This window comes from Trachypithecus francoisi, unplaced genomic scaffold, assembly GCF_009764315.1.
Source record: "Trachypithecus francoisi isolate TF-2019V2 unplaced genomic scaffold, Tfra_2.0 Lachesis_group21, whole genome shotgun sequence".
In the NCBI taxonomy this organism is placed as follows: Eukaryota; Metazoa; Chordata; class Mammalia; order Primates; family Cercopithecidae; genus Trachypithecus; species Trachypithecus francoisi.
The window spans coordinates 34666496-34678498 of NW_022681467.1; the positions used below are offsets into that span (position 1 = coordinate 34666496).

The 12003-nt window shown below is 41.2% G+C and overlaps 1 protein-coding gene across 2 annotated transcripts in view; it reads left to right on the forward strand.

Moving 5' to 3' along the window:
* Positions 1-12003, forward strand: part of DHX35 (DEAH-box helicase 35) — a 79916-nt gene that overhangs the window by 47332 nt on the left and 20581 nt on the right. For both annotated transcript variants that reach the window (XR_004431232.1, XM_033186418.1), the window contains exons 13-15: positions 3328-3452; positions 7946-8000; positions 11795-11890. Coding sequence is in view for 1 of the 2 variants with exons in the window: in XM_033186418.1 (XP_033042309.1) it covers positions 3328-3452; positions 7946-8000; positions 11795-11890 (276 nt within the window). In the remaining variant the exon portion in view is untranslated. The remainder of the gene's footprint in view (positions 1-3327; positions 3453-7945; positions 8001-11794; positions 11891-12003) is intronic.

A 12003-nucleotide genomic window follows, 5' to 3' on the forward strand; every position in this document is an offset into this window, starting at 1 on the left:
TCATTGTCCTTGTTCAGTCTTTGGTGTTGATCTTTCTTTTTTTTTTTTTTTTTTTTTTTGAGGTGGAGTCTCGCTCTGTCGCCCAGGCTAGAGTGCAGTGGCTGGATCTCTGCTCACTGCAAGCTCCGCCTCCCCGGTTCACGCCATTCTCCTGCCTCAGCCTCCCGAGTAGCTGGGACTACAGGCGCCCGCCACCTCGCCCAGCTAGTTTTTTTTTTTTTTTGTATTTTTTTTTTTTTTTTTTTTTTAGTAGAGACGGGATTTCACCGTGTTAGCCACGATGGGCTGATGTTGATCTTTCTTTTAGCAGTGTTTGTAGAGCACCTGCTGTATGCTGGCGATGGTGCTAGGGCTTGGAGATCTGGGGCTAGTAACCACGGTCTGTGGCCACAGTGGCTGACAGTCTGGTGGTGGAGGTAGACCTCAAACAGATCAGCATGCTATGGTATGATAGGGAGCAATAAAGAATCGGGAGCCTTGGAAGCAGAGAGCAGAGGCTTTTCCTTGGGCTGTTTTCTCTGCCCAGCAGATCCTCCTTATCTTTCAAATCCTCTCTCAGATGGCAATTCCCTCATGAAGCGACTTTAGATGCCTTCTCCTAGAAGCTGGTGTTATCCTTCTGGGGATTTGGGGAGTGCTTCACAACCAGGGTGGTGCTTGAGCCTGATCTTTTTGACAGTACAGTCCTTATCTAGGTGAAGAGGTGATTGGGGAGATTCAATTTCAGCACACCAGGCAAAGGGAATGGAATGTACAAGTACTTGCAGGGAAGGAAGTGGGTTTGGAACATTCGTGGACGGGAGAGAATAGGCAGAACCCAGGACCAGAGGACCAAGGGCAACCACTGAAGATGCTAAGAAGAAATGACTAGAGTAGAAAAGGGAGAGCCAGGACTGAAAGGGATTCTGATATGCAGAGAAGATTTCAAGACATTTTTCTCTTCAAAAATTATTTATTGAGGTGAAATTTACGTAACACAACATTAACCAAATCAAAGTGAACAATTTATTGTATTCACAATGTTGTGTGACCACCACCTCCATCTAGTTTGAGAACATTTCAGCCACTCCAGAGTAAAATCCCTTATGCATTAAGCGGTTTCTTCCCATTCTTTCTGGCTGCGAGTCCCTGGAAATCACCAACCTGTGTTCTTCTCAATGGATTTCTCTCTTTTGGATATTTCATGTGAAGAGTCATACAATATGTGGCCTTTTGTGTCTGGCTTCTTTTAGCATAATGTTTTTGAGGTTTATCTACATTGTAGCATGTACTTAATTCCTTTTTATTACTGACTAATACTCTGTTGTATAGATAAACCACACTTTGTTCATTTATTAGTTGTGGACATTTGGGCTGTTTTTGCCTTTTGGCTATTGTGAACAGTGCTGGTATGAACTTGCATGTACATGTACTTGAGTAGGTGTTTTTAATTTGTTTGGCTATTACAAGGTTATATGTAATTTTGTTTAACTTTTAAGGAGCTCAAGTTACTTTTATAGAGGCCAGCATTATCTCATGCGCCAAGAAATCACAGACTAAAGATAGGCAGGTGGGTTTGGGTGAAAAGTCGCTGAATCCCTTTGCATGAGCAGTTTTAGTGGAAGTTGGGTTGGGGATGGCCCCTGACTATAGTGAATGCATTAGTGTCCAGCCTCTAGGCTTCCACAGGAGCCTCCAGAAAGTGTTGCTTTGAACAGGGTGCCACCTGCTCAGACCCTCCACAGTTTCTCAAACCATGCAGGAATTTTCCTCAGCTTACTTCTACTAACCACTACACATTGCTTCCCAGCTGAACTACACGACATGCCCTCTGCATGAGAAACACTTTGATACCTTTTCCTTGGGCTGTTTCCTCTTTGCCCAACAGATCCTCCTTGTCCTTCAAATCCTCCCTCAAATGGCAACATGCAGCTTCCCTGGAGGCCTTCTTCCAGCCACCCTGCTTCCTCCTTCCCTGAGCCTCCATTTCTCTTTGGGAAGACCACTCCTTGGGACTTTTCCTGTTTCTCCTTGACGGTCAACTGTTTCTGGTCCAGGTCCCAGACCCCTGCATATCACTGAAGCTTTTCAAGGGGATTGCCTGCGACTCCTACAGCTTCTGGCCCTATGCCTCACACACTTGAGGCCTCAGGAGAACTTGCATGTCATTGAACTTTCAGGAAACACCCACTTCCTGTGAGCTTTTTCCGCAGAGTGGTCCTCTTATGTGGTAACTTTGTTTCTCCTTTGGTCAGTAGAGTGCTTGGAAAATGGGGTTATATTATCAAGAAGCTGTACCCCAAATGCAGTTGAAGTGTCTCGTTTGGAACTTCTTGCTGTTGGCTGTCATCCAGAACCTGCCGGTTAGACCCAATTTGTATCAGTTAGTCCACAGAATATTGGTTGTCTATTTTCTCAAAGAAAACCTTTTTGAAGTTCTTCAGGGACAGTGGTATTTCTTCAAGGCACTTTTTTTTTTTCTAGTTAACTAAAGCTTTAAGATCTAAATGGAAGTTGGGTCACCCTTGTATTGTTTACGAAGGGTGTACATCGGTTAAAATGTTGACTGATGTGGGAGATTTTGGTAGGTGGAGCATTGTCTATATAATCCTTAAGCTTTCAGAATATACATGAAAATGATTTAAACTCTTCCTCTTTTTTCCGCACCCTTCCTGCCTAGCTTTTATAAAAAGGCCTTCTTCCAAAGTCTATTCTCCTTCCCCCTCCTTTTCTGCCCTTCCTGTCTTGGGATCTCTCTGTCTGAGGATGATTTTTCCTGTGTAAGGTCACCTTTTTTTTCCTGGCAGGGCATGTAAACATTCATTTCTTGGTTTGGGGCAGCACTGGATTCTGGGAACGATATTGTGTACCTGGCTCGTTGATTTAAAAACTTTGATTTGGACAATTTTTGCTCTTTATAAGATTTGGTCATTTGTTATATTTTGGTGATTTATCTTGAGGTTGTTCTTTGCTTGTATGTGAAGCTCTTGCTTCCTTGACTTATTCCAAACAGAGATGGTGGCAACTGGGAACTGATAGAGTGGTTCAGCAAATACTTACTGGTTTGATTTAATGTTTTGCTGACAAAAAACATTAAAAAAACAGCATTTTAAAGCAAAAAGAAAAAGTTTTATAAAGGTGTATTCAAATATATTTATCTAAGGCATTTTAAAATAGAATGGTCTTTCCTAAGTATAAAAATAACTTTATATCATGGTATCATGTGCATCTGCTCCTAGAATCCTAGAGCTTCTTGTTCAAGATAGAGAAGAAAATTTGTCCCTTGGTATAGTGATTGCATTTGATTGTGACATTTGGTCCCAAACAGTTCTGATTTCCTATCCTCAGAGGAAGCCTTTGACAAGTTGCCTCAGTCTACGGTTCCTGAGATGCAGCGTAGTAATTTGGCACCTGTCATCCTGCAGCTGAAAGCGCTAGGAATTGACAATGTCCTCAGGTTCCACTTCATGTCGGTAAGTCCTGCCTGCTGTCTGGGGCAGTAGAGAGGCTAGGGAGCTCACAGGGGGATGTCAAGACACTGTCGTAGGGCATGCTGTCTTTCTTTTTTTCCCTACTCAGGTCATGTGTTGTGTGTCTGCTTTGCAACCAGGCCCTGTGCAGGACGTAGGGGAAAACAGCCAGACAAATTAGCCTCAATTTCTGTTCTTATATAGTTCCTATTCTTGTCTGCTGGGGAATAGAGACAAGTAAGTGGGTAATTACAGAGCAGTGTGCCCAGGGCTCTGAGAGACAGAGGAAGTGCCCCCCCTTAGTCAGTCATGTCCCAGGTGAAACCTGAAACCCAAATAGGATCTCACCAGGTTGGGAGGAGTGGAGAGTTACAGGACGGCTAGTCTTTGTACAGGCCTAGATGCAGGAGTACCATGACTAGGGGATCCTGGAGGGTTTAGATAGAGCTGCAGGAAGACCTTTGTGTCTGATTGCTTCTTGAGATGATTTCTAGGAGTGGAATGACTGGGTCAAAGGGCCATAGTCCTGTTGAGGGTCCTGTTACATGGCCAGATTGCTTTACCAATGTCAACTCTAGCAGTGCGTGAATGCCCACCTTGTGGTACTTCCATTGTGCCATGTTATCTTCTTTTAGTTTCGCTGACTTGATTGGCCAGAGAGAGGGGGAAATTACCTTTATTATAATTATTTTAAAATTTCTCATAAGGTAGCTTTTTATAAAAACATTTACTAGTCAGTTTGTATTTCTTCTGAATTGTTAAGCTATTTATCTGTTAGAATTTGTGTCTGTTAGTGATTTTCAAGAGTCCTTTGAATATTAAAGACATTAATCTTTATAATATTTCTTACAAATATTTTCTATTTGTATTTTATTTTATTTTTTTAATGTATGGACATTCTAAATATATTCACAGTAATCTATTTTTGCCTTTATGATTTCTTTGGCTATTCTTTTTTCTTTTTTTTTTTTTTCTGAGACAGTCTCACTCTGTAGCCCAGGCTGGAGTGCAATGGTGCCATCTCGGCTCACTGCAACCTCTGCCTCCCATGCTCAAGTGATTCTTGTGCTTCAGCCTCCTGAGTAGCTGGGATTACAGGTGTGTGCCACCACGCCTGGCTAATTTTTTATATTTTTGGTAGAGAGAGGGTTTTGCCTTGTTGCCCAGGCTGGTCTTGAACTTCTGAGGTCAGGTGATCCACCCATCTGGGCCTCCCAAAGTGCTGGGATTACAGGCGTGAGCCACCACCCCCGGCCTCTTTGGTTGTTCTTGTGCTTATGAAGTACTTCTTATATTTGGGTCAGTTAATACATATTCACTCATATTTTCTTCTAGAATTTTTGTGATTTGGGAACTTTGTTTTTTCCCAACTATATATGGTATGACAAGTCTGGATTCTTGGATCGTAAAGTCCCTAATGTCATATGTGATGGTAAAATAGGTGAATGAAAGACTAGAACTTACAAATATCAACTCTCCCAAAGAAAATTGTGTACTTATCTTACCATAAGTATAGGGAAAATGGACCCTTTGTTTATTGGTGTAGAGTAGAAGATATTATAAAGAAAAGATAAACAGGCTGAGCATGGTGGCTTATGCCTGTAATCCTAGCACTTTGGGAGGCCAAGGCAAGTGGATCACTTGAGGTCCGGAGTTCAAGACCAGCCTGGCCAACATGGTGATACCCTGTCTTTACTGAAAATACAAAAGTTAGCCAGGCATGGTGGCATGCGCCAGTAGTCCCAGGTACTTGGGAGGCTTGAGGCAGGAGAAACGCTTGAACCTGGGAGGCGGAGGTTGCAGTGAGCCTAGATTATGCCACTGCGCTCCAGCCTGGGCAATAGGGCAAGATTCCTTCTTAAAAAAAGAAAAGAAAAGATGAACAGTATGTGCCAATTTAAAAGCTTATGAGAAGCCCCACATGTAAAATTAAAGAAAAACATATAGTGACAGAAATGACAGATCAGTATCTCAAAAAATACAAAGAATTTTTATACGTACATCATTCACAGTAAATATTCAATAAATAAAGCTAAAGGAAAAAAAAGCACAAATTCAAATTGTAACTATCATTAGGACATGTTGAGCTTCTCTAGAAGAGAGGTGACTGCATGTTGATATAGCTATAAAGGATGACTTTACACTGTTTTTTTTTTTTTTTTTGAAACAGAGTCTCACTGTGTCACCCAGGCTGGAGTACAGTTGTGTGATCTCAGTTCACTGCAGCCTCCGCCTCATGGGTTCAAGCGATTCTCGTGTCTCGGCCTCCCAAGTAGCTGGGACTACAGGAAAGAGCCACCAGGCTCGGCTACCTTTTGTATTTTTGGTAGAGACGGGGTTTTGCCACGTTGGCCAGGATGGTCTTGAATGCCTGACCTCAGGTGATCCGCCCATCTTGGCCTCCCAAAGTGCTGGGATTACAGGTGTGAGCCACCGTGGGCAGTTGACTTTACACTAATTAAATGATCAAGTATAAAGAAAAATAAAGAAATCCAAAACTGCCACAATTTGGGAAAGTAAATTCCTCCCATGTTATGCTGTTTCTGTCCCTATGGAGGACTTTCTGACAACATTTAATGAGCTGTAGAAATGCCTGCTATTTCTTCTCATAAAAATTTCTGCTGAAAAAATAATTCAGAAGAAAAAAAAAGCTTACATATATGATAATACTTATAGCATTTATATTAAATTTAAAAATATAAATAATGAAAAGTATCGCAAAACTTTAGAACAGCTGAAAAATGAAAAAGAATACATGCAGGTTTATCTTCACATACTTCCTTCTGGTTATTATCCCCTGAAATTGTGGTTTTTATGGTTGAAATTACAGAGTACATATAATTTTGTATATTTAGCAATGTTATTTACAATGGTGAAAAACTGGAAACAACTTAATTGCCCAGCAATAAGAAAATTGACTTTTTTATGGAGTATGATCGTCATTGAGTATTACGCAGCCATCCCATGTAGTTACTGTGAAGTTTGTATGGGTGCAAGAAACAATGAAAACAGAAAAACATGTAGTGAGAAGACCACACTAAAACTATACGTACACAGTAATTCCAGATATGTTAAAACGGTGTTTCTGTATTATCCCAAATCAGTTGAGGTCATAGAGAAATACTAGTGAATGTGATTAGATGAAAATACTATGGATAAGATTTTTGTGGGGAGGGGGATAAGTTTTTTTTGTTAATTGACTAGAAATCGGGCCAGGAATTGAGTCAGAGATGACCTTGTTAGTCTTTTCTGTTATTGTTAAAAGCTTAGTTCAGAGATTGCTATTCCTATTATCTCATCCACTCTCAGTATAAAAGATCCCAGAGGGTTTAAGCTCCTTCATTTAGGTGTGTCCGTTTTGCCTCTTTGTAGAGAAAGATGTTGTAGGCACCAAGGAAGGTCTAGTGGATCATTTACGTGATTTGCTCAGTGTTGATTTGTTGAATCCTCTCTGTGTAATGAATCCAATAGGTTTAGTTCCTGCCCTTGTAAGTGTGTTCACCTGTGTGTTCAGTCACTACAATGTTTAAAATAGTTTAACTTTGGTCTTTGGCAAACAAAGTAGGGGAGGTAGACTGGGAAAAATGAGGCCTGAGTTCAGCTTTGCCACCAACTGCCTATATGACCTTGTTCAGATGTCTTTTCCTTATTACAGTTCACTTTCCTCATCTGTAAAACTGAGCTAAAACAATGTGATGATTAAAATACATTTGCTATGTGAATGCAATTAGAAAAAAATGCTATGTGAATTTAGAAAAAAATGCATTTAGAAAACATGCTATGCAGTTTAAAACCGTACTATAATTTTATTACCTGGGTTATTAGAAACCACATAATTTAAAAAGAAAACAATATGATGCCTGGCACTTAGGTGCTCAGTCAAGATTTGTAGAAGAAAAGGAGGTAAAGATCTGGAAAATCAGACTGAGGCTCACTACATCAACTTTGCTTATGAACTTTAGGTTCTCTAGAACTATTATTTTTTGAAATTCAAATTCAACATATGTTGCAGTTTCCAGACAGGGATTAAGAAAAAACAAATTTAGCATATGTTATTTACCCACCATGGGGCCTGGAGTGGGTCTCTGGGGGATGCAAAGATAAATCATCCCCGAGTGCTGCAGTGTCCTGGGGCCCCAGTGTGGTAGAAGGTTGAGTCTGCGAAGTAAAAATTAGAAATGGCTCAGGAGGGTTTAAGGAAAATGAAGAGGTAGTTTAGGATAGGGACCTATCACATCTGATGGAGGGGAGGATGAGGGAGCGCTTCGAAGGGAAATGTTTCATCAAGCTGAGCCTTAAAGACCAAGCGGTACAGGGGTGCCTGGAAGAACAGGAAGGACATTTCAAGAAGTGCCAGCAGCATGAACAGAAACATGGAGGCTGGGAAGAATGGGGCATGGTAGAGGGGAGAGTGGATTTGAAAAGGAAACAGCCACATTTTAATGTTTGTTGCTCAAATAAATTGATTTAGGAAGATTTTTAAATGTTTTTTCCAGCCCCCTCCAGCACAGTCGATGGTTCAAGCCTTGGAGTTACTGTATGCTCTGGGAGGTATGCCAGTTTTTCTCATCATTCTCTCTTGTTATTATGTGTTCTCTTTTGCGATATTAAAAGTGAGGTCGTATTCACTTTAGGGCTCTTAGTATCTTCAGAAATGGGGTTGGTTCTCCCTATATATATAATCCCCTTAATGGTACTTTATTGAAATAGAAAGTTGGGACCATAATTAGACAGATGAAAGCTGATTATGACAGCCAGTATATAAAACATGCCAGTTCATCAGAAGCTATTAATAAGAATCACCAGGGCCACACTCCTAAGAGATGTCTAGAGATCAGCAGTTCCCAACCAGGATGTCAGATCTTACCTCCCCAGACCTTTTTTCTCCACCTAACAACCACATCCTTAATCACGGCTCAATATTCCCTCCCTAAATCCTCTTCATTTCATTCCTGGAGTTACTTGTGGAGAATTGGGGACATTATCAGCTTCTAGTATTGTTTGGGCAAGGAAATACGATGTTACGGGGGAACTTCTATTCACTTGTTGATTAAAGATGTTATTACAATTGCTTTTGTACCAACCTTAATAGCATTTATCTTGACATAGAGAAAAATCATAGTCCAAATTCACCTCTTCGGGGAGTACTGTCTCTTCTGTGACTGGTACCACAAATGAATATAATTTCCAATTTGGAATTAAGTTTTAGTGGAGATTTTGCTTTTTGAGATTTATTTTGAGTATTACTTTTTTTTAAATAGCTGTATTGAAGTGTAGTTTATGTACTATACAGTTCACTCATTTACAGTGTACAAATTCAGAGGCTTTTAGCATATTTTCAGGGTTGTGCAACCATCACCACAGTCTAATTGTAGAACATATTCATCACCCAAAAAAGAAATCTTTACCCATTAGTGCCGAACTTCTCATTCTCTTTCCCCCTAGTCCCCTAGCCCAGGGCAACCACTATCTGGTTCCATCTCTATAGAGACTTTTTATCTCTACAGGTGCACCTTTTCTGGACATTTCATATAAATGGAGTTGTATAATATGTGGACTTTTGTGATGGGCTTCTGTCTCAGTCTGTCTTCTGTTGCTATAACAGAATGCCGGAGGCTGGGTAATTTCTAAAGAGGTTTATTTGGCTCACGATTCAGGTGGCTGAAAGCTCTTAAGATTAGGCAGCTGCATTTGAGGAGGGCCTCAGCCTGCTTACACTCAAGGCGGAAAGCAAAAGGAGAGTGGGTGGGTGCAGAGATCACATGGCAAGAGAGGAAGCCAGAAAGAGAAACAGAGGAAGCCAGGCTCTTTTAAGAACCTGCTGTCGTGGGAACTAATCCATTACTCACCGTGGGTAAGGGCATTAACCTGTTCATGAGGGATCACCCTCATGACCCATACACCTCCCACTAGGCCCCATCTCCCAACACTGTCACGTTGGGCATCAAATTGCAACATGAGCTTTGGTGGGGACAAACTACATCCAAACCACAGCAGCTTCTTTCGTTTAGTAAGATATTTCCCAGGTTCCTTCATATTGTAGCATATATTCATACCTTGTCCCTTTTTCTCACTGAATGATACTCTGTTGTATGGATATACCACATATTTTTTATCCATTCATTGGTTGATGGATATTTGGGTTGTTTCCACTTTTGGGCTAATATAAATAATGCTGCTGTGAATATTAGCATGTAAATATGCTTTTGTGAACATTCCCACCAGCAATGTATGAGAGTTCCAGTTTTTCCACATTGTTGGCAATGCTTGTAATTGTCTTTTGTGTTGTAGCCAGCCTAGTGGGTATGAAGTGGTATCTCTTGGTTTTGATTTGCGTTTCCCTGATGAGTCATGATGTTGAGCACCTTTTCATGTGCTTGCTGCCCATTTGCAAATCTTCTTTGGAGAAAAGTCTGTTCAAATCCTTTGCCCATTTTTATTTGTGCTATTGTGTTTTTAAATTGAGTTGAAGTTCTTTATATATTCTGGGCACATATTCTTATCAGATATGTGGTTTGTAAATATGTCTCCCATTTCTGTGGTTTGGCTTTTTACTTACATGTACTTACTTATTAGTATTGTTTGCAGTACAAAAATTTTAAGTTTTTGTGTGGTTCAGTTTATCTGTATTTTTCTTTTGTTACGTGTGCCCTTGGTGTCATGTCTAAGAAACTTGCCTAACCTGTAGTCATTAAGATCTTCTCCTGGGTTTTATAGTTTCGGCCCTTACATTAGGTCTGATCCATTTTGAGTTACTTTTTTGGTGTGGAGTGAGGTAGGGGTCCATCTTCATTCATTATGTTGATTTTACTTCTCTGTGAATAGCCAATTACTGATTTAAAAGAGCGCCAGTGATTTAAAAGACCTTCAGCTGGATTTACATAAGATCAACCTGGAGTGAATGTGTGTTGGAGAAGGTTTCCACCCCCTCTTCTCAAGCATGTACTAGGAACCGAAAACATGTTTCCTGGGCTGATCTGTAGTGAGGATGAGAGAATATTGACAGCATAGGAATTTTTATTTGGGATGATTTTTCTCCAGTCAAACAATGAAATTTAAAATATTTCCTATTTCTTCAATAGCCTGAATAAGCTGGAAAAGGTAGAGGGAGCCCCCCAGCTTCATTTAATTTCAAGCTGAGTCATCACCTTTAAAGAGATGTCTTACTGAACTCTGCCTCACTCTGAGGTCTTGCAGCATTTAAGTAGTAAAACAGTAGTCTATATCTTGGGGGTCTTGGGAATCCAATACCTGGATGCTGGCAAGTGTTAGAGCGCAAGGAGGGCAGTTGGGGAGTTGAAGGAGTCAGCCCAGTTCAGCAAAGTGCTCAGGAGGCAGTCACATGAACAGGGCTGGTGTTGGCACCAGAGGGATCTGGGTTAGTGTTTAAATTCTAGGTTGCTGGCCTTGTAGTTGCTCATTGTTGTTCTCATGCTGCTAATAAAGAGACACCCAAGACTGGGTAATTTATAAAGGAAAGAGGTTTAATGGACTGAGTTCCACATGGCTGGGGAGGCCTCATAATCATGGAAGAGCAAAGGCATGTCTTACATGGCAACAGGCAAGAGAACTTATGCAGGGGAACTCCCATTTATAAAACCATCAGATCTTGGGAGACTTATTCATTATTATGAGAACAGTACGGGGAGACTGCCCCTGTGTTTCAGTTATCTCCACCTGGCCCCGCCCTTGACATGTTTACAATTCAAGGTGAGATTTGGGTGGGGACACAGCCAAACCATATCACTCATGTAGTATGAGAAGGGCACAGGACATGGGATGCCATCAATGCCATCCTGGCACATCTGTGGCCTGTCCTGTCCTGGAGGTGGAAGAAAGTCCAGACAGTGAGGGGACAAGGGAGATGGCAGAGAACCAGGAGAGTGGGGGGCCAGAAGCTGGCGAAGGGTAGTTCTAAGAAGCAGCGGCCAGCAGAGCTGAGTGCTGCCGAGGCTGTCAGGAAGATGCCTTGCGTTTGACACTACCCAGTTGTTAGATTGTTGGGAAGAGTGGTCTCTTTGGAGTAGTGGGAACAGATGAGGCTGTTGTGGCTTTGGGAGAGGGTACAAGCAGAAGGCTGCAGGGCATTTCCTTATAATTAAGTCCTTGAATAGAAGTCTTTAGAAGTATCAGTTTTTAAAAACTAGGTATTCAAGAGTTCAGTGGAGATCTTTTCTTCTTTTAATGTAATAGCACTCTAGTGTCATGGAGTTTGGTAGTGCATGAATCATCTTTTGGATACTTTCTTCTTTTTAGCATATATTTTCTTTTATTCTCTCGACAACTGTGTGCCTTCCAACACAATGGTACCTACCTTCTGATTTCTTTTGTTGTTCTTACGGCAGGTCTGGACAAAGACTGTCGCCTGACTGAACCACTTGGCATGAGAATTGCAGAGTTTCCTTTGAATCCCATGTTTGCCAAAATGCTGCTTGAATCAGGTGGGTAGAGCCTGATAGCTTGAATTGATGTTATTTGGACCGTCAGAGGTGTTGTTTGCCTGAATTCTGAGCACCCTGGGGAAGAGGGTACAATATGGTAAAAAAGTACATAT